The 20,943-nt window shown below is 34.6% G+C and overlaps 4 protein-coding genes across 8 annotated transcripts in view; 3 read left to right on the forward strand and 1 right to left on the reverse strand.

The window, feature by feature from the left end:
• LOC132202746 (DDB1- and CUL4-associated factor 11) overlaps positions 1–8,212 on the forward strand; it is a 41,902-nt gene extending 33,690 nt beyond the window's left edge. The window contains exons 1-12 of one of the 3 annotated variants that reach the window (XM_059629894.1): positions 3,785–3,903; positions 4,498–4,661; positions 4,808–4,916; positions 4,977–5,081; positions 5,407–5,566; positions 5,624–5,770; positions 5,823–6,004; positions 6,190–6,282; positions 6,341–6,587; positions 6,642–6,797; positions 6,858–6,964; positions 7,298–8,212. In XM_059629894.1, coding sequence (XP_059485877.1) covers positions 4,522–4,661; positions 4,808–4,916; positions 4,977–5,081; positions 5,407–5,566; positions 5,624–5,770; positions 5,823–6,004; positions 6,190–6,282; positions 6,341–6,587; positions 6,642–6,797; positions 6,858–6,964; positions 7,298–7,465 — 1,614 coding nt within the window. In that variant the 5' untranslated portion in view covers positions 3,785–3,903; positions 4,498–4,521 and the 3' untranslated portion in view covers positions 7,466–8,212. Of the gene's footprint in view, positions 1–3,784; positions 3,904–3,965; positions 4,380–4,497; positions 4,662–4,807; positions 4,917–4,976; positions 5,082–5,406; positions 5,567–5,623; positions 5,771–5,822; positions 6,005–6,189; positions 6,283–6,340; positions 6,588–6,641; positions 6,798–6,857; positions 6,965–7,297 lie in introns of those variants that run through there. The other 2 variants (XM_059629893.1, XM_059629895.1) reach the window with 2 other exon arrangements.
• Positions 8,213–8,836: 624 nt separating this feature from the next.
• Positions 8,837–14,111, forward strand: LOC132202488 (beta-alanyl-dopamine/carcinine hydrolase). The gene is made up of 6 exons (XM_059629439.1): positions 8,837–9,065; positions 11,312–11,509; positions 11,820–11,924; positions 12,752–12,986; positions 13,249–13,489; positions 13,648–14,111. Exons 1-6 carry the CDS (start codon positions 8,979–8,981, stop codon positions 13,946–13,948), a joined length of 1,167 nt encoding a protein of 388 aa, XP_059485422.1. The 5' UTR covers positions 8,837–8,978; the 3' UTR covers positions 13,949–14,111.
• LOC132202489 (selenoprotein K-like) lies at positions 14,093–15,545 on the reverse strand. The gene is made up of 5 exons (XM_059629440.1): positions 15,418–15,545; positions 15,293–15,360; positions 14,690–14,777; positions 14,547–14,633; positions 14,093–14,485 (listed from the first exon to the last, which is right to left on the reverse strand). Exons 2-5 carry the CDS (start codon positions 15,309–15,311, stop codon positions 14,404–14,406), a joined length of 276 nt encoding a protein of 91 aa, XP_059485423.1. The 5' UTR covers positions 15,312–15,360; positions 15,418–15,545; the 3' UTR covers positions 14,093–14,403.
• Positions 15,059–20,903, forward strand: LOC132202486 (putative serine protease K12H4.7). Of its 3 annotated transcripts, XM_059629437.1 has the most exons (10): positions 16,139–16,249; positions 16,350–16,536; positions 16,589–16,770; positions 16,840–17,075; positions 17,431–17,566; positions 17,770–18,086; positions 18,461–18,593; positions 19,868–20,037; positions 20,423–20,607; positions 20,665–20,903. In XM_059629437.1, exons 1-9 carry the CDS (start codon positions 16,239–16,241, stop codon positions 20,560–20,562), a joined length of 1,512 nt encoding a protein of 503 aa, XP_059485420.1. In that variant the 5' UTR covers positions 16,139–16,238; the 3' UTR covers positions 20,563–20,607; positions 20,665–20,903. The 3 variants fall into 3 exon arrangements, with proteins under 3 accessions (XP_059485421.1, XP_059485420.1, XP_059485419.1); XM_059629438.1 differs by lacking the exon at positions 16,139–16,249 and adding an exon at positions 15,059–15,216 and having other exon boundaries at positions 20,423–20,903; XM_059629436.1 differs by having other exon boundaries at positions 20,423–20,903.
• Positions 20,904–20,943: the final 40 nt, after the last annotated feature.

Raw genomic sequence — 20,943 nt, forward strand, 5'->3', positions numbered from 1 at the left:
GACAGTTGCGTGTTGAGCGAAGTCTCTTTGGAAGCCGCGCGCGACTTGACACCCGCTCTGGAAAATTGCATCTCGCCTTTCCTCCTGATTGCCTACACAAGCCCCCATTTTCAAATGCACTGTCCCCCTTCACACCTTTTTTTGTCACAGTTTTCAAAGTGGTTTAATTTGGTGTCATTTTGAGTTAAGCTTTTGTTACTTACTTTTCAAAAGGTGCAGCGGAAAAGTGGGAATTCGGCGGCAGTCATCGTCAGCGTGGCTCAAGTGGCACCACGGCATTGATTTCCTCGAGCGGGTGTTGGAGTTTAGCACTTTTGCTCAAGCACCTTCTCCAACGGGTGAACATGTGCATGCGTACGAATTGCTCGCCCCCTGCCCTGCTTGCTGATTTGCGTTTCAAATTTTTTCCACTTTTTCCATTTTGAAGATTTTTATTTGATTTTGATAAAACTAAGTCTATTTAAAATTGTTAGTGCTTTTTCTCTAATAACAGAATATTTTGCAGATTAGATTTTTTATTCATCAGCTTTCGAGTTTTAACTGTTAAAAATTTAGGATTGGTTACAAAAATGTGACCACATAAAAAAAATCTAATTTACTACTTGATTGCCTTTTCAATGATTCGAAATGCAATTTGTTTATTTCCTTTTTTATTACAAAAATATATGATTTTTTGAGATTTTTCCCGTAATTTTATTACACTGGAATGCAATCTACCATTTTTTCCGGATCAAGAGAATTGACAGCACTATTAATGGAAGTCTATGATCTGATTGACACAAAAGGAAATGGTTTTATTTCAAATGTGAAAAGCTGTTGCTCTGTGCACGCAGACCCATCATTTTCTCTGAATCAGTATAGAAAAAATAGGTCTAATTTAATTAAATTTATTTTTCATTTACAGAAAAAAGAAATTAAATTTTGCCATGTCACTTTGATAAATTTGCCCTAAATTCGAACCCAATAAATATTTCTTGAACCTAAATTTGTTCAGTCTGCCGAAATGCCGCTTGTTTGTTTTGTCTGGCGTTTGCCAGCAGCTGCGCACTAGAGAGGTAGGCAACTGGCACGTCTCCCTCGTTAGGCGGATTGTCTAAATCTGCCCCTCTGATGCAAACTTTAATTTCATTTGTGGGAAACTTGGATAAGAAACGCAATTCTTTGAAAACTTTCCTGGTGTGGGTTAGCAAAACGCCATGTAGTTTCACTTTCCCATTTCTCGCATGTCTCTTCGCAATAAAGTGTCACATTTTAGTGACAAGTGTGAAAGTAAATTTGAGCAATGAACAACCACATAAGAGCGCCTTTTATCGAAAAAATTGCTTTTTGCCTTCAAAGAGAATTCGACGGTAAATTTAGGCGCTTATATTCGCCTGGAACAGTGTGTGTGTGGCATTAACTTTGCAGGATTGTCTCCAGCTGGCACAATAGAATGTCAGTCGGCAGATGACCCTTTCGTGAAAAGCACATCCATGGCAACCGCGGAAAAAATCATTTTAGAAAAAAAACTTGCTCTCTTTTTTACAAAGGAAATAGTCTTATGTATAAAATTTATAAAAAAAAAATCCTTTTTTTCTTTGATATAAATATGAATTAAATTCCACGTTGTGGGAAAAACTACTCATAATCATATTCAAAGAATGGTTGTTATAATTTTCCTTCATTATGTAGAAAATAATTCTAAAATATAATTAAAAGTTGATTGAATTTTTCTCTTACTTATAATGGAACGAAATTTTTATCATTTAAAACGATTAAGTAAAAATAGTTTACTTTAAAATTCATGGCAATAAGAAATTAAAACGACAATCCACGCAAAAGTAGGAGTCAACAATAAAAATAAAATATATTAATTTGTTTTAATTGTAAAAAGGGATTGCCATAGATAGATTACATTGAAATCCGACTTCTGTTGTGGGAAAAAGCGTGACGTAAAGGCAGTGTAGGGCTGTATATGAATGAATCGTAGCATTTTATTTATGTGGGTTTCTATAGAATATTTTTCTCACCATTATTTCACCGACCCCATAGGTATTTTTGAATGATTCACAATTCCAACAAAATTTATTGAGCATTGAGTCCATGAAAGGAATTTCTAAAAAGTTTTATATTCCTTGGTATTTAATTATTCCAAAATAGTTGCATACCCAATTGAAGAGAAGATAATGTAAATGATTAAATATTTTCAGCATAATATCTTTAAACAAATTTTCTGATATTTTAACCAGATTAAATTAAATTCACAGTTTAAAAATGTAATTTATTTGACATTTTATTCGGTTTAATTTATATAAATTAATTATTTATTTTGTGATTGAATGATAATTAAAAAGCTGTACCTTATTCTCCTCATCATCCTCCATGGTGGCTGCGGCAGACAAAAGTCTTGGTGTGCTGCACGGGTGGTGCCGTCGGAGACAATGTATATAATTTCCCAGTTATATATTCGGCGACCAAATTATCTTTCTCGTGCTTTTCCTTGCAGCGCCGCTTCTGCTTTCTCTGCCCGCGACTTTTTCCCTCCCTTGTTTCTTGATTTGGCATTGTAATCAAAGGAGGGATGATTTATGCAGCACGACCGACAGTCACGAAACCGAATAGCACTGCTTAATCGTCCCGACAATGTCAAGCGATGACAAAACGACCAACCTTTCTTGCTCATTATTAAATTTTGCACGCTTGCTTATTTATTTTGCCAAAATATTAAATGCTATTTTGTTGCTCATACGGTCATCCATCAACGGGACTGACAGCAAAATCTATTGTCATTTTCACGTCCGAAATACATAATTTAATTGACTTTAGTGTTTCATATTTTCAGGGTTAAAAACAATAACAACATTTATAACCATATCAGTCTTTTTTTAGTGTCAAAAACTAAATAACTTAAGAAAAAATACCATTAAATATTTGATTAACTGCTGGATGTGTAGCAGCAAAAGGAAAATAGACCGACAATATATAAATAGAATTTAAAATATTATACCCTTTCAAATATATTTTTTCTGCCTTTCCTCCAAAAAGTGAATATTTTGCGATCCTTACATATCTGAAATTAAAAAAAATATTAGATGAAGTTTATAATGCCAAAATGCCAGAAGTTCTTCATTAAAAAAATTACATAACACTAAATATGGATATTTCCCCATTTTTTTTTAATTTATCCTAATTTACTACGATTTTCTATATAATTTTTTTAAATATTATTTGTTTTTTCCAAATCGGTACATTACATTGTTTACACTCAATTTTTGAAAACGATTAATTTGATGAGAAAGGAATTGTTGGGCAAAACGGCACCACCACCAGCAAGAATTTTTCTAAAACTTCAGAGTTCAAAATGACCCCATCCGCCGCAGCTTAATTGTTTTGATTTGTGAATATTATTTTTAATCATTAAATAAATAAAGAACACAGAAAAATAAATGCTTAATGTACTAAAAATATTTTTATTTTGGTCATAGCGGAGTAAAATTGTAGATGGTGAAAGTATGGCATTAATTAGCACGAGTGATATCTGCGCTCTCAGGATTGTAACGTTGATTGTAACTTACGCAGATGGGGATTACATGAAAGAGATAACAATCTTTTTACACAATTAAAAATTTAAATGAAATGCACTCTTTTTTTTCATTAAAAAATTATTTCAAGAAAAAACAGAATTCCAAATTTTTCAAAGATCTTGGAATGTTGTTTCAAAAAAATAAATTAATTCAATTTAGTATTTGCGTATTTTTGTACTCCCTGATAAAACTCCACTTCCCCCACCCCAAAGTTACGGTTCCGAAAACTTGACCGTCTTTTCTCCCAGGTGGCTCAACAGAATCGAGCAGACGTGATTTTGTAACTGATGGTCGTGAAAACAGACTGGTAATTCGCAGATTACGTAAGAATTTATCCTGAGTAAGTGATTTTATTTGCAAAAATCTTCAATTTGGATGTTCCGAAAGTGCGAATCGCCGGTTGTTATGATGCTGCAAAGTTTGCCAAGCCTGAAAATGGGACAAATATTTCATCCGCATTGCACGCACCGCTAAACTTTTCTCGAGTGTGTTGTGTTCCCAAGAAGTTGATCGATAAGCTCGGGTTTATTTTCGAACTTGGCTCTGAGATGCAAAATATTCACCTCCAGCCCTTTCCTTAAAATACATACACGTGGGGTATGTTTTTGTACACTCAGATCCTAGACACCTTAAAATGAGGCCTACATAATTTTATCGCAGTGTATAAAAGTGAAAGTTGTCACGGGCAATTTTTGTGTTTGGCGGAGCAGCTGATCAACGCGGACTCTGGACCTTTGCGATTTTTATTGCGTTGCAAAAAGTCGCGATTAAGATTAAAAAATGATTTGTTTGTGCTGACTTTATTTTACAAATAGGGTAATTACATAATATAATTTTCAAGACTAATAATCATCGGAGCAATTTTATTTAAAAAAATTTCATTTCACCGTGATTTAGTTGATTGTAATAACTTAATTGTGATTTCTCGCCGCAGGTTGTCTATCAGTTGCTGCCTTGCATGGGATCGTCTTCTTCAAGAGCCACCCCTAGAATGGATGAGGCCAATCAAAACAATGAGAGAAACAATGACGCAGTACCTGAGCAAGACAACGAACAGGACTCAGATTTGGCCACTATTCTGCAGTTCCTAATCAGAAGGTTAATATTTTTCAAAGTCCCCAGATTTGAATCCTGTTATTATTAGAGTCATTTAAATGTATCTGAACCTGCTCGGCACTTTGCTGATGTCTGGTTTGTGCAAATTTTGTCCCAACTGCAGCCGTCAAATTCTGTGTCCTCTTTAGTGGCCAAATCCACATCATCACTGCGGAGCACGAAGAGACTGGTGGCGACGACGAACGAGCTCTGCCCCCGCCAAAAATCAACCATCAGCCCAACACCACCATTCTTGATGTAATAAATATTAATAGTGTTTTGATTTTCGTTTATATTAAAATTTTATGAAACTTGCAGAAGTGCGAATTCAGCATGAGGACCAAAATTGAGAGTGGTGTTTTCAAAGATGTCCCTGGCCCCAGCAAACCCAACTCCATCCCTCATTTGCTACAATGTCGAGAGGTAATTCGAATTTCATTTCATAAATGCATTAGAAATATTTTAAAACTTGTTTCAATTCCCAATTTAAATTTAGTTCCATGAAATATCAATTTTAAATTGAATGTTAATACTCGAGGGGGAATTCATGAAAAATTGAAACTGGGCAAACCTCGTAGAAAAGAAAAGGGGTCAGTTGTCTTTTATTTTATTTTTTTTTCTTTAGAACGATGTTTGCCCGGTTTCAATTTTTCAATATCACTTTTGAATTTAAAAAAAATAATCATTTACGACTTGAATATTGTTCAATTTAAATCAATTAAATTTGTGTATTTTTCAACTGTTTCAGTATGGAATGTTTGGGCAAAATAAGTTCTCCAACGGAGATCGGTGTAAAATTTTCAACAACTTTCTGCCCAACACCCTGGACCTTGTACAAAACTACCACAACAAAGCCTTCTGCGGCACCTACTCCAGACAAGGAGACTTCTTTCTTAGTGCTTGCCAAGGTTCGACTTCTGTTTTTTAACAAAAGTAATATCTCTCGACCAATTTTTTTACGTCAGATCGCAATTTGAGACTCTACGACACAAGCAATGGCCAGTTCAAACTTCTAAAAACAATCCAGGCAAGGGATGTTGGCTGGAGCATTTTGGACACGGCATTTAGTCCAGACGGAACTCACGTCGTCTACTCCAGTTGGTCCGAATGCAGTGAGTTTTAAATCTTGTTTTGTTTTAAAAAGTTCATGAAATCTCTTTTCAGTCCACATTGTCAACCTTTTTGGAGACACGGACAACCAAGAGGCTTTACCTTTGAGTCCCGATGACCGCCGCTTTTGCATTTTCTCGCTGGCATTTTCCAATGATGGCAACAAAATTCTTGGTGGGGGCAACGATGGCTACATTTACCTGTATGACAGAGATTGCCAGCAGCGGTGCCTCCGGGTAAAAATTCTTTTTAAAATTTTCCAAGATTTGTTTCACTTTGGAAATATAAATTCTGAAAATTTAAATGAAAAAAATGACACACAGTGAATTCAATTATTCAACATCAATTTATTGTCACTTTATAATTTTACAATAAAACTTTCAAATTTTTTGTAAAATATTTATGTTTTGGATCTTTTCAGATTGAAGGTCATGATGATGATGTAAACTCGGTAGCTTTTGCTGACAGTACCTCACAAATTCTGCACAGTGGTGGTGACGATGGACTTTGCAAGGTGAACTTTTTATTGAGAGATTCCTTCACTATTTTCACGTGTTAAATTTTGTTCGCAGGTTTGGGACACACGAACGCTGAATGAAAGCAATCCAAAGCCAGTGGGGATCTTGGCAGGACACATGGACGGAATCACATTCATCGATCCGAAGGGCGACAGTCGCCACTTGATCACCAATTGCAAGGACCAGTCCATCAAGCTGTGGGACATCAGGGTGTTCTCTCCAGAGCGAGGTCAGGACAACACAAAACAGGCAGTTATGGACCAAAACTGGGACTACCGGTGGCAACGAGTGCCAAAGAAACGTGAGTTTTATTGTCAAAATAAAAAAGATTTAAATTCTAATAAAAGAAAATCAGTTGTTAACCCGAGAACCAAGCTGGAGGGAGATACGTCGATCATGACCTACAGAGGCCACAGTGTTTTGCAGACACTGGTGCGGTGTCGCTTTTCACCAGCGGCCACCACCGGCCAAAGGTACATTTACACAGGCTGTGCTGCAGGAAGGGTCATCGGTAGGTTTATTTTAATTCTCGTGTTGTAAGAAAGAAATTTATGTTAGAAACTCATTTCAGTGTACGATTCCCTCACTGGTAAAATTGAAAGGACTCTCTCGGGTCACAGAGGCTGTGTAAGAGATGTTTCGTGGCATCCTTTCAACTCTGAGATTATTAGTACTTCGGTGAGTGAAAAAAAAATAATTACACCGTTGAACTGTATAACTTGCAAAAAATTTTGGTCAATTATTTTACTTGGAAAATAATTAAGTAATTATTTCTTAGTAGTCCTATTTTAAAAGCAAGACTCCTTCCTAATTACATTCTTTAAAGAACAAGAGGAAAAACTGAATAATTTTGCTTACATTTATAAAAAAAGTATCAGACACTTCATTAATAATTTAATCTGATTTTTACATTTTGATCAGTATTCTTTTTCTTTAATAACAGGATTTTACGTTGAACTTGCATTTCTTTTATTCTTTAATTTTGATCAAATTTTAAAATTCTCTTCCCAGTGGGATGGCTACTTAGGAAGATGGACCTACGAGGTGAGTGAGCAGTCCTTAGATGAACTGGCGGAAGTTGAGCCAGCCGCGTCTCCATCCCTTAGCCTGCCGAGGCGGAGTCAAAGACTGGTGCAGAAAATGTTGAACCAGCTGCCGAGCAGCATGAATGTGGACTAAGTTTGACCGACGTCTTAAAATGTCACAGCATCAAGAAGTTCTCTTGAGATGCACAATAGGGTAAACAGCATCACTCTTCCTTTCCCGAAACGAATGAGTGCGCAAGATTGACACCACCATTTATTTGAACGAGACGAATGCAAATAACCCAGCAAAGTATGTAATTTTAATGCACATTGGATTGTAAATCAGGAAATATAAGTGAACGAGTGTAATTTTTTATATTATGCGAAAGACTGGTGGTTGCTGATATGCAGAATAGTGCTCCCGTCAAATTTTTATTTTATTTTGAAAAATTGAGTGCACTGTCATAAATTTCAGTCACAAATGTTAGGACGAATTGATGATTTGTAAGTTCCTAAGATTGGTTTTAATGTGCCAGTGCACATTAATATTTTATTTTTTGCGTGATTGAGCCCACAAGGTGTTGGAAAAGTATTTGATTGCTACGAATTTTGAAATAATATCGTTTGGGCCTTAAAAATTAATGAAATTTACAGCAAGCTCTCAACAGAAATCAAAATCCTCATCACTGCACTCTTATTTGGCACGTGCAGTGTGAGAGCATTTTAGTCAATTTTCTAGAACCATGATGATGATAGCTGACAAATAATTAAAAAAAGATGCAATTATATTAATTAAAATATATTTCAGTTTAACTTGACGAAAAAGTGTGTTTCAATGTATTATTTTTTGTACGTGCAAAAAATGACGAAGCTAATAAAAATTAAATTATTATTATCCAAATTTAGATTTTTCCAAATAACATTGCCTTTTTATTCCTGAAGTTGAATTTTGATGTTACGTAACAGAAAAATGTGAGTCTACTTTTTTATACTTTTATCGCCGTTGAATGGAAACATTACTTCACAACCACGTGAGAAACCCTGTTGCCTCTGCCCCCGCCAGGAAAACATAGTATTGCGATGAAGAGACCCAAATTTGATTAGGAAGCCAGACTAAGTAAGTGCCTGGTCCGGACTGACTGACTGTGGGAGCTAAAAGGATTTGCGTGCTCATTTGCCTTTCATTTGCACAAAAAATTCTTCACACATTACCATCATTGTTGCTAAATATATGAAAGAAATTAATTAAATTTCATTTGGCATTTTGTATATTTTTTGGAAATATCTCCTTAAAGTAGTTGCGTTTTGTTTTTTCCTTTGAGTAACACCTTTTAGGGAAGTGAAAATGTAAAAATATGTTATTTTGAATCGTCAAGCAATTAATATAGCTATCAACATTTTTCGTAAGAGTTGAAAAATAATTGTAAATGTCTACACAACACGAGCTTCATTTCACCGGCGCCGTAACACAATTATAAAATTCGCTGGTGGCGAGCGAGTGCGTGAGTTGCGCCTTCGAAGCAGCGTTGGGGGGCCGCGGAGTCGCTGTCTGTGCCTCCTCCTGATCCAGTGCGAACGTTCGCCAATCTCTTCACGACCGGCGCTCAGGTCAGCAGCATCTTGCCACAGGCGGCCTATTTACTTCACAAGGAGAAAAATCAAAGGAGATGCCCAACGTTGAAGATATCGGCAGGAGGCGCTGCATCCCAATCATTCACACCAGGGGCACGCATTACGAAGTTGGATTTGATGTGGTCAGTGTTCATTTTTTCAAGCATAAAAAAAATGATTTTATTCGGAAATAATATAGAAAGAGCCATTCAGGCTTTAAAAACATCATGAGATTCTAATTATTGCAAATTGAATTATTTTTGGCCTCAATTTCTTGCTTGCTAATTACTTTTTGCTGGTGGAATACTTAATTTTTTTACAGTAATAGTTTGTTGCAAATTTTTAATGAAAAAAAAAATTAAAAAGAATCAAGGAATTTTCATTAAAAAAATTGATCACAGCTCTGGACAAATGACTGAATTTGGTAAAAAAAAACAATAAAGTTGTTATCGCGCCTTGTACATAATTGGGTCATTTTAGCTGTTTTATTTTACGAAAAAGTTAGAAGCGCCTTTATATTTTATAATTTATATAAATTCAAAAATTGCTTGCTTATTTTATTTTTTTCCTTCTTACCCTGTGCAAATTAAACAGGAAGATTTAAATAAATAAATAATAAGAATTACCTGTGACAAATGAAATTTGTGACAACATTTAAATAATTAAATCTATGATTCAGACTTTTTCATCAACACTCAATTTTATTTATCAACATGCACATATATCTGCGCGCAATAATTGTTAAAAATTAAGGTATTAGAGTGAAAATTCTGTTTAACAGTACACAATAGAGAAGGAATTTAATACATAATTTAGTAGTGGGTACAATTTTATGAGCTATTTAGATGACTTTAATAATGGTAAGACTTCAATTAAAGGCTTTGTGCAAATGTTAAATATTTTAATCTGTTGAACCATAGATCTGATAATACTTTTTACTGTGTTGTACTATAATTTCAATTTATTGCTGCTCTGCCAAGAGTCATATTCTGTGCAAACAAAATCCGTATCTCTCGGCTACATTTGTTTGTGCTCACATTAATTCAGGCTCTATAGTGTCTGTTTTTTTATTGGGCGGTGAGTCAATAAGTTGCCAAATTTTATGGCATCTCATTTGAATCAAAAGAGAGTCAAAGCAGAAAATCTACTATAGTGAATTTTTTATTAAATCAATTTATTTTTTAATTCAAATATTTCATACAGAAAAGAGACCAAACTAAATTGATATAGTTTATTTTTTTCTCCTAGAAATATATCTATTCTGATAGTGAGAGTTTTGAAAGCTTTATTAATTCCAAAAGCGTTCATGTTTGTTTGGTCAACCCAGCATGTAACGCAACAGGCTCTCTTAAATGGAACATTTGTTGGCAAAATAGGGAAAAACACTATACTATTTTCAATTTTGTAAAATTCTCAGCATGCGTTGCGATGCAAACTAACTTAATGATTTATGTTTGGTCTCCTTTTAATAACACTTTCGACTAGAGATTTCCTCTGACTAGACTCACGTGAGAAGAATTTCATAAACAACACATTTGTTTAAAAAGTTCTCACGCTTAAATCTAACATTAAATTTCCTAATGGCCAAGAAAATGCCTGTTCTAGATATTTATACATAGCAAAAGTATGCTTTTATATTTGATAACAAGAATAGTTAACAAATTCTTTAGAAAGTCCAAAAATTTGAGCAAATTTATTAAAAATTTATTAATTACAAGCACTAATTACCTTATTAGGAGCACAATATATTTTTTTAATAAGGACCCATTTTTCTTAAGAAAATCATTATTTTATTTCGATGAACAAATAAATTTTACTTGGGGAAAACACACCAGAACTTGATTGGCCACTTTTTTATAATAGAAGAGAGGTGTGACTTACAAAACCTGTCTACTTGCGCATTAGGAGTCGGTGAATTGAAGCATTTATATAATTGCAAAAAAAGGAGAGAGAAAACACTAGTTGTGTTTAAAATAAAATAAAATAAAATACAGTATTTTTTTTTACAACGCTTAATTGGAATTTCCCAATGATTACAGAAATTTCTAACATTTTCTATATTAGTTACTTCGTAGGTTGTATTATTGGAAAAAACTTAACAAACAAGCTTAATTTAGATTTTATTTTTATTCCTCTCCTTCGCCGTTAATGTCATTAAATTCAGATGCAAAAAAGTTATTAGAATTCTCAATGCACGCCCTCACATATCAGCCAAAAGAGGCCCGACGGTGCTCGATTTTCGCCCTCACAACCCACAAGGGCTTGCACTTTGCGTGCTTCGACAGCTTAAATAATTTTTCGTATTTAAAGCTCGTTGCTGAAATGGGTCACATTTATTGTATCTCAGTTTTTGATAATTTTATTTAAAACTCATATTTTCCATTTGCAGGGACGGACGTTCCGGGGTTTAATCCAGAACTTCGTGGGCATCTCAAAGCCGCTGAACCAGGTTTTCATTCCGCTGTACAACACGGAAGCTGGGCGCCGCGTCTACGAAACCACGCTCAAAAGCGTCCGCAGCAATTTCCCGCAGTACGTGAGGGAACTCGAGGGCACAGCCGAGGGAGCCCAAGTGCCCTTCTATAAGGTCAGATATCAAATAATAATAATAATAATAAAATAGGCTCCGAAATTTCAAATGAGAGCAATTAGAGCAATATTAAATATTTTTTTCATAAATTTTGAGTTAAATATAAGAATTTTTTATGTTCCAAACTAAAACAGCGTCATTGATTGATTTAAGTTAAATTTCAGAGCAATATAAAAAATATGAATATAAAATTTAAAAAAACACTTTCTCTGGTTTTCTTATAAAATTTTTTTGTTTTATTGCGTACAAACTATAACGCGCTTTGTATTAAAACTTTAATAGATCAAAATTTATTGATTTTTTTTAGCTGTTCCTACTGCACATGGATGACATTCTGCCCAACGCAATCCACGGAAAAGGCAAAAATGATGGAACAGGTTGTTCGACCATCGTTTGCAACCAGCCTGGTCATGTAAGTTCTACACAAGGAAGGCTGATTCAAAATCTGGCACATAAATTATCATCTCAAGCAGCGATTTCAAGGATAATTGAGGCGTGAATAAATGTAACAAAAGTAACTAAGCAATTAAGCATGTAAAGGTAGGTTAGGGACTTCCTCGCACGCGCGCGTTTAAAAAACGAAAGGAGGAAGAAAATAGCTGGGAGATTTTAATATAATAATTTACACGAAAGCTGTTTTTAATTCTCTTTAATGCTTGAGAGCGTTTTATTCTAAAAGAGTGACAGGGGCCGGGCCTTACCGGTGCTCGGTGCTTACAATTGTAATAAAAGTAAAATTCTCGCTCAGCAGATAAGCTTGTAAGGTCAACCAGAGATTTAGGGGACTTTTGAACAACCTTGCTTTGAGTGCTTCAATTACAACAAAACACGCATGGGATACTCATTTGTTACATTATTTTTTTTTTTTTAACTCTCCAACCTCCCTGCCATAAATTTTTGCAGTGCAGATACAATTTTTTCATTGGCCTCACAGTCAGAAGTGATCTTAAATACAAGGAAACGCCTAACACCTTGTTAAATTAAAACTTTTTGTTTGAATCTTTTTTTTTCTTTTTAATTTTTCAAAATAAACATACAATATTTATCATTATTATTTAAAATTTCTTTTTTATAATTTTTAAATTATAACATTAACTTTTTTAATTCAATAAAACTTTCAATTAGTAATTATGTTTAAACATAATTTAAGCAGTATTATATAAAATACAGTTTTGATGCAAATTTTCTAATGTAGCAATTGGACAAATAAATAAACAATAAATAATTAATTGTGTTCAGGAAATCTTGGGCCACACAGAAGACGCTCTGCCAGAAGTTCTGAACCACATTTACTTAGTGTCCGCCCACATCACCCCAGAGTCCCCTCAGGGCAGGTGGAAGGTGTCCGAGGAAAAGTATACGTCCTTGTGCTACGCCGGCCACTTGCCTGGCTTCACCATGGGCTACAACCACCACGGCCTGGTCTTCTCTGTCAACGTGCTCAACGCGGCAAAGTTGGTTCCTGGCAAAACTCGTAAGCACCAGAAAAGCTTGAAAATATAATTTTCAAGATACTAAACTATTATACACTTAAAAGCCAAATCAAAATTTAAAAAAAAATATATATAATAATTAAAAAGTTATATTACAAAAATTATAACTTGAAACAGTTTAAAAATGTGATTCTCCCAAAATAAATAATATCAGCAAACACCAGCTTTCCTTTTTTCTATGTTTTCTATGACTTATTGTCAGGGCATTTTAATAAAAGTATGTTTTTTTATTTAAATTTGCAGCGCGGCACTTCTTGACTCGAGCCCTCTTGGGCGCCGAGACCTTTGTAGACGTGCAGCAGATCCTGCAGGACACGGGCTGTGGTTCTGGTGATGCTGTCAGCATCAACCTGACCTTCCTCAATCAAGAGGGTGATCGAATGTTCCACAACGCAGAAGTTGGGCCCGCACTGGGCCAGACGAATCAGAGCAATCTGAACATTCTCAACATTAGCCCCGGTGAATCAATCTTTCATTGCAACAAGTACGAAAGCAATTTTTATTTTAAATAAAATTTCATTCCCAATGAAAACCATCCTGGCAAATTTGGCCAGTTTTCAAGTTGGGATATATATAATTTTTTTTTTTTTTTAAATTTGAAACTGATGATCAAACATTGTATTAAAAAACTTTCCATTTTAGGTTCCTCCGTCTGCCTGTTGAGGAGGCAGAAGGTCTGGGGGTGACCTCAAGCAACCACCGACACGACACCCACCAGCAACTGTCACAGGCCAACACCAAACAGGGAGTAATTAAAGTGCTGGGCGACCAGTCGGACAACAAATGGCCAATCTACAGAGAGGGACACGGCGAGGACTTTGTCAAGACCGTGGCCGTCGGGATTTTTGACGTTGTCGAGAAGACGTGGGAACTTTACACTGAGAACCCAAAAATCAGCAGCCCGGTGGTGGTTCTGCCGCTGGAGCTCAAGAGCAACAACTAAAGAAAAGAAATATTTCCCTTAAAGCTGCTAGAAGAAAATTAGATAAGTCTGTAGAGTTGATATTTTGTCCACTGTTGAATTTTTTTTAACAATTTTGAAATCATACAAATGCTTCACATGTTAGCAAAAATAAAATTGGCAATGTTATCTGCAAATTTAATAATGGAGATTTATTTACTTAAATTATTATTATATAGACTTAGATAGAACCAAATTATTTAAAATTTGAAGTTTTTGCAAAAAAAAAAGAGAGGGGAAACTGATTCTTTCGAAGAATTGGAATTTATACAGGGGCGGAAGGAGTGGAACTTGAGTCCCAGAACCGGCGTCGGCAGTGACCTGGCCTCCAGGAGGTTTCAGGAAACGCGTCATAGGCTCTCAGGTTGGAGAGAAATGGCTCAAGACTCAAGTGAGGTCGGCCGTCGCACTTTTACAGCGAGACGGCTTTAACGAGCTCATCCACCTCCCATCGGAGGTCCAGGAAGGCTGCTGATGGTGCCAAAACCTCCCGTTCTTCTCGTTGGCGGTCTCGGCGGGCTAAAAATTATTTAAACAAATTAACAGTTAAGAAATTTGTCCCTAAATTAAATCAACTCACCCTCCACCTGGAGGTTTGTGGTCTCTTGAGTACTGTTTATTTCCATCGTCAAGCCTGTTCAATTTAGGGTTGAACAATGTTCTGAAACTGAAACGAATTTATCATTGGAGTTTTTATTAACGAATAAAATTCTTTTTACTTACAATAGGACAATGAAGTTGATGAAGCCCCAAAACCAGTCAACCCAGGTAGAGAGTTGCCAGGGTGATTTGCTGCCACCGAGAGTGCCTCCTGCAGAATATTAGATCAAATTACTATTTATTTACTAAAAAAAAATTACAATAAATAAAAAAAACTTTCAGCAAAAAATAAATACCAACGGAACCTTAAAAAATAATGTTATTATAAAATATTTAATTATAATTTAATATGTATTTAATTATAATTTAATATGTAAGATTTAAAAAAAAAAACTCCGTATTTGTAGATAAATTGACGAAAATTGCAACGTTTTTTTATTTTTAAAAATTGAATGACGTCTGCTAAATGCGGTCAAATAATTACCGCAGAGGCAGAGACTGTCATGTGATTTCAATTGTATCTATTTATGTTTTGTATTTAGCGACAGGAAAGACGTCAATGCAGATTTAGTGTGGCCGATGTGGAAAAATCGCGACAACGAACCAGGAAATTCAGCAAAAATTTAAAGCACTTTGGCTAGAGGAAAGACGTGAGTGACCCACTTTTGAATTAAATACGAAACTCAAAAGAATTCGCGATTTTGAAACTATATTTCATTTCCTTACCCGACGACACGTAGACCATGGTTTGCGCTCTAGAAACTCACGTTCCTTCTTGAATCGTTCCTCGATTTCTGTGGAGAATCAATTTCAATGTCAACGGGTTTGCGATCAAGAGGAAATAAAACTACCTTAGGATGACGTCGAGGAAAAGGCTAGAAACTGCAAGAATTTCAATAGTGTTTTTATCGAATGAAAAAAATATCAACAGTCATTTAGGGGGCGTGGCGAATGTGACGTCGAAAAGTCCGAATACCTCCTAGAATTATATCGTCGCAAGGCGCGAAAGCACACGCTTGGAATCGGAGATAATGCAAACACGCTTAATAAAAGAATTATTTATTATTTGCTAATTTGTACTGATTTGTACGTCTGCTGCATTAAGGGTTTTTTAAGGATAATAACAAAAGTACCATTTTATGTTCGCTTAGCCTCAATATTATAAAGCAAATTTAATAAATGCATGTTGTTATATTATAAAAGCTTTTTCGTATTACAAAATAAACACTTCATTATTAATTTGAATTCAAAATTATATCATATTTTAAAATTATAAATGTAATAATTAAAAATAATAACATTATCAATATAATAATCAGTATAATTTAATGCTCGTATAGTGCAAAGTAGTAAGTTAAAATTACAACTTCATTTAACATACAATTTTGTTTTTTAAACTCTGCTGCTTTTTGCATTTATATTGAAATATTATATTATACAAAAAGGAATGATTTTTCTAGAATTCTTTTCCATTGAACTCCTATATTTGCGTCTCATATTTAAATTTGTTTGATAAAAATTCAAACGCGCGCGCATGTGTCACGACATTAAAATTAACAACACCAATTCCAACGAGGAGTCAATTAATGTTTGCTAATCTCTCTGTGAGTCAAAGGTCAAAAGTTAAACTTGATTTGTCTTTAGTGTTCGTCAGACGGACATCGTTCGTCTTATGAGAAGAAAGTACGCTTATTCTATTATTAAACCCAATAATATTTTTCCCCTGTTCTCAATTTAAAACATTTTTTAAATTTTAATTATTTTATTCTTTTTGTATTTCCAGTTCAATAATGAAGACCTTGTTGGTTTTCCAAATTTTCGTGTCGGCTGCTTTCGGCTGGAGGGTTTTCCACCTTGGAAAGTTCTGGGGGCCTAAGACGCCCGTGCAACCTGCGTCGTCATTCCCAGACCTATGGTTTGACCAAAAACTGGACCATTTTGACCCAACAAACTCTGAAACATGGAAACAGGTTTATTAAATTTTTCTTTCTTTCATAATTAAAACAATAATAAAACTTTCAGCGCTACTTTGTGAACGACAATTACTATGAAAAGGGCGGCCCGGTTTTCCTTATGATTGGAGGCGAGGGCAAAGCTGACCCCATCTGGATGGAGCAGGGCATGTGGGTCGAGTACGCCAAACAGTTCAAAGCACTCTGCTTCCAAGTGGAACACCGATTTTATGGAAAAAGTCATCCAACAAAGTATTCAAAAATAGAAATTAAGTTATATACAAATAAATTAATTTATTTGCGTCTCCATTTCTTTTCCAGGGACATGAGCGTGAAAAATTTGGTGTATTTGAGCAGCGAGCAGGCGTTGGCGGATTTGTCGTTTTTCATCAGGAGCATGAACAAAAAATATTCACTGTCCAAAAGGGTGCAGTGGGTGACCTTTGGGGGTTCCTACCCTGGCTCACTGTCGGCGTGGATGAGGCTCAAGTATCCACATTTGGTGCACGCCGCTGTTTCTGCAAGTGGACCTCTTTTGGCCGTTGCTGATTTCAGTGGCAAGTATTATAATTAAATTGAAAAGTTTCTTCATAAATTTATTTAAAAAAAAATATGATAAATAATAAACATGAATCAAAACTTCTTTATTTATTAATTTATTTTATTTTTGTTGAATAAATATTAAGTTTTAATTTTTTTGCTTATAAAAATATAATATTTAAAGAATTTATATTATAATTGCTTTATTGCCTTTAAGAAGCAAAAAAGCATAAATTTAATGTGTGGTCATTTATTTAAAGGTTTACGTTTAACAATTGCTGAGATTGCATTGATCCACTTCATCAGTGATTTCTTTTTAAAATTGTCCTGGTTTTCTGTATATATAATAAACTTATTAAATTAAAATAACAGAATACATGAGGGTGGTGCGAGATTCCTTGGCAACACACAGTGAAGAGTGCGTGACCTCTGTTCAAGAGGCCAACAGACAACTGGACATTTTGCTCAGACACAGAATCGGTCAACAAAAAGTAGACAAATTATTCAAGTAAGATTTTTTAATTGTATTAAGTTTTAACTGAAATGAATTAAAGAAATAAAATCCTGAACATTTCAATTATTTAAAAAAATGATCGTATTAAATAAAAAAAAAAAATATTACATTATTTTCAAAAGTAAATTTCAAATATTTTAATATTTACTTTTACTTATTTGAATTAATTTAAAAAATTTGTATTTTGTCTCTCTCAGTTTGTGTGACACGGTGGTGGACGTGTCAAAGAACGACATTTCAAACCTTTACGAGAACTTGGCCGGCAACTTCGCGGGGGTCGTGCAGTATAACAAGGACAATCGGCTGTTTGAAGGCGCCAAGGACGCCAACATCACGATCGACGTCGTCTGCGATGTCATGACCAACAGCAGCATCGGCTCGGCCATCACCAGGTACGCTGCGGTCAACGACCTTTTGCTCAAGACCTACGAGCAAAAGTGCCTGGACTACAAATACGACAACATGATCAAGGGCTATCAAAATGTCTCTTGGGATTCTTCAACTGCCGCTGGAGGTATATTAAATGGGCAATTAAATTATTGTTTAATTTATATTTTTTAATAAATTGTTTTAGAATAAATTATTTTGATGGCTGAAATTGCACACATATTTACTATAAACTGCGTTTAGACATTATTATTTTTTAATTTAAAAATTCATATAAATTTATAAAAATTATTTTCTATTTTTTTCTTTTAGTATAAACTTTTTTTTCGTTCTTGTTAGATAAGTTGAAATAACTTTCTTTGACTAGTGATCTTGATTTTTCCTCATAATCCTAATGAAAGTTGGAAATCCACAAAGGCCACATTTTTTATTCCAACCCACACTTGAACCTGATCGATTTTCTTTAAAATTTCTTACATACGTTTTCTAATCTAATCAAAGGTCGTCAGTGGATGTACCAAACGTGCACCGAGTTTGGTTTCTACCAGACCTCAACGCAGCCGACCCAACCTTTCGGAAATCAATTCCCGCTCGATTTCTTCATCCAGCAGTGCTCTGACATTTATGGCCCCAGGTGAGAAAATCAAAAACCTTTCTTTATATGCGGTCGATTCATCTATTCAAATGCACACAAAAGTTTTTTTGTGCAACGCTTTCCCTATTATGCAGACAAAGATGAGGAGAAATCATTTTCGCGCGAATTCAATTCACTGTCAAGGCTATTTGATGATTTATGATCTTGCCGTAAAATAATTATTTTATAGTGCTGGGAATTTTTAAGGAAAACCCTAAATTAGTCAATTTAGCACTTTTTTATTATTATAATCCGAGCATGAATTATTATTGCTTCTTGCAATTTCTGAAGGTGCGAATAGGATTTCGCGCACCGGAAATTTCTCCAATAAACAATTAGATTACCAAATTATAGGAAGTTGCAAACAAATGTGGTCAGGAATGACACATAAAACGATATAAATTTTGCCCAAGGATTATAAAATAAACACCAGGTTTACAATTTAAGCCAAAAATTACTTCCCGTCAGCTTACAAGGACTATTCCGGTGCTTTTTTTTATCTCTAAAATTATGAAATGACGCGCATGCAGTGTTTTTATTCAACAGTCATATTAAGGAGATATTATGAAATAATTAGTTTTTTATTCATGCGCTATATACTGACATGCTAACTTAATTAGCTATGCAGCAATGCAAAATAATGACTTACAAATTCAGAAAACAAATTATGTGAGTCTCTGGCTAGTTTCTTTTTATTATGCTATTAAGATTTGAAATAAAGACTTATTTTATTTTTGTATAAAATAATTTGACATTTATGTTTAAAATTAATGCAAGATAAGAACATTCGCACTGTTGAATTTATAGGTGAGTATAATGAAGCATATTATAATTCTTTTACTTAGAAAATAGGCATAAATAAATATTAATGATTTCATAAAGTATTTTTTAGGTTTAATTATTAAAAAGCGTATGGTTCATACATTCTATGAAAATATGAATTAAAATAAAATTTTGCAAAAATTAAAATATCATACACATTTAAAATAATAAATTTAAAAAATAAAAAAATAGTTCAATAATAGAGAATTTATTATTTTGTCAAATATTTTAGAATTAAAAACGTTTAAAGTTGTACAAAAAGGAGTCTGTTTTTATAAAAAATAAACAAACGGTGTCCATATACATATATTAATTAACTGTAGTAAATCGCTCCAGATATGATTTGAGCATGGTCTGAATATTTGGAATTTAATCGTGCGCTCGAGATCGAATATATGGACGTTCTCATGCGATTAATCTGGCTGATAAATCACTTTGGCGCATTCCCTCAGGTACAACAAGGAGCTGCTGTCGAGTGGCATTTTGCGGACGAACGTGATGTACGGTGCCCTGCAGGTGGAAGTGAATCGCGTTGTCTTCGTGCACGGCTCGATCGACCCGTGGCACGCCCTGGGCATCACCAAATCGGACAACAATGACGCGCCCGCCATATACATAAATGGTAATCTTGCGAATTTCATCTAAACAGCAACCGCGTGACCCACAAACATTTTTAATATCCGCCACCTCAAATAAATCGCTTGCCTGAAATTAATAAATAATAAAGGGGGCAATTAAAAAGTAGCACCAACATATACAAATGGGTTTCCTATTGAACAATTAAAAAATAATGGTAAATATTAAAGCTTCTAAAATTAAGAATGGAATTTCTATTCAAAGGATTTTATTAAAATTTCTTGGATTTTTTCCAAAATGCGATTGAACAATTGAGAAAGAAATTCTAACTTGGATAGAAGTTTGATTTTTTGAGGGGAATTAAATTTGTTAGTAATAAAAATTATCAATCTATGTTTAATAAACTCAATTTTTAAATTAATTTTATTCAGGAACCGCTCACTGCGCCAACATGTACCCCGAGTCGAGTGCTGACCCGCCGCAGTTGACTGCTGCGCGGCACAGTATCACCGGCCTGCTGGCCCAGTGGCTTCAACCTTCATCCAGGTCTGTGCGCTTCCGTCCCATGTAACTCCAACAAGAGTGAAAGTCCTGCTCTTTTTCATGAATTTTATCGGTAGTCTTTTTATGGTAAAACATCTTATGATTTTCTCACAATAATATTAAAATACAGATCTGAAGGGGATTAGCGTCTTGGGCGATTCGCAGCTCGTGGGATTTGAAAAGAGCATTATTTTATTGTCTTCGGTATTTTTTATGATGGCACTTTCACGCGTTACTCTCTCAGCTTTTTGCTTGTAATTCGATTATGCTTTAAGGGCAAATCGTGGTTTGTCCCATAGCAAAGGCGAAAGTGAAATTTTTAAGCTCTCTGTTGTAAAACAATAAAAATATATTATTATTTTTCAGAAATATATAAATGAGTGTTTATCTGCTTCTCCTTATTTGGTTA

Source organism: Neocloeon triangulifer, unplaced genomic scaffold, assembly GCF_031216515.1.
Source record: "Neocloeon triangulifer isolate White Clay Creek 2 clone unplaced genomic scaffold, ASM3121651v1 ptg000015l, whole genome shotgun sequence".
In the NCBI taxonomy this organism is placed as follows: Eukaryota; Metazoa; Arthropoda; class Insecta; order Ephemeroptera; family Baetidae; genus Neocloeon; species Neocloeon triangulifer.

What these genes read in the sequence shown, in the direction of transcription:
- LOC132202488 (XM_059629439.1), top strand. Translation starts at nt 8,979, where the DNA reads ATGCCCAACGTTGAAGATATCGGCAGGAGGCGCTGCATCCCAATCATT. An exon ending in CCCAAGTGCCCTTCTATAAG is followed by an intron (nt 11,510 to 11,819) that starts GTCAGATATCAA and finishes GATTTTTTTTAG; the next exon opens with CTGTTCCTACTGCACATGGA. An exon ending in TTTGCAACCAGCCTGGTCAT is followed by an intron (nt 11,925 to 12,751) that starts GTAAGTTCTACA and finishes AATTGTGTTCAG; the next exon opens with GAAATCTTGGGCCACACAGA.
- LOC132202486 (XM_059629436.1), top strand. An exon ending in ACTCTGAAACATGGAAACAG is followed by an intron (nt 16,537 to 16,588) that starts GTTTATTAAATT and finishes TAAAACTTTCAG; the next exon opens with CGCTACTTTGTGAACGACAA. An exon ending in GCCCGCCATATACATAAATG is followed by an intron (nt 20,038 to 20,422) that starts GTAATCTTGCGA and finishes AATTTTATTCAG; the next exon opens with GAACCGCTCACTGCGCCAAC.
- LOC132202489 (XM_059629440.1), bottom strand. An exon ending in ATCAACTTCATTGTCCTATT is followed by an intron (nt 14,634 to 14,689) that starts GTAAGTAAAAAG and finishes AATTCGTTTCAG; the next exon opens with TTTCAGAACATTGTTCAACC. An exon ending in CACAAACCTCCAGGTGGAGG is followed by an intron (nt 14,486 to 14,546) that starts GTGAGTTGATTT and finishes AATAATTTTTAG; the next exon opens with CCCGCCGAGACCGCCAACGA.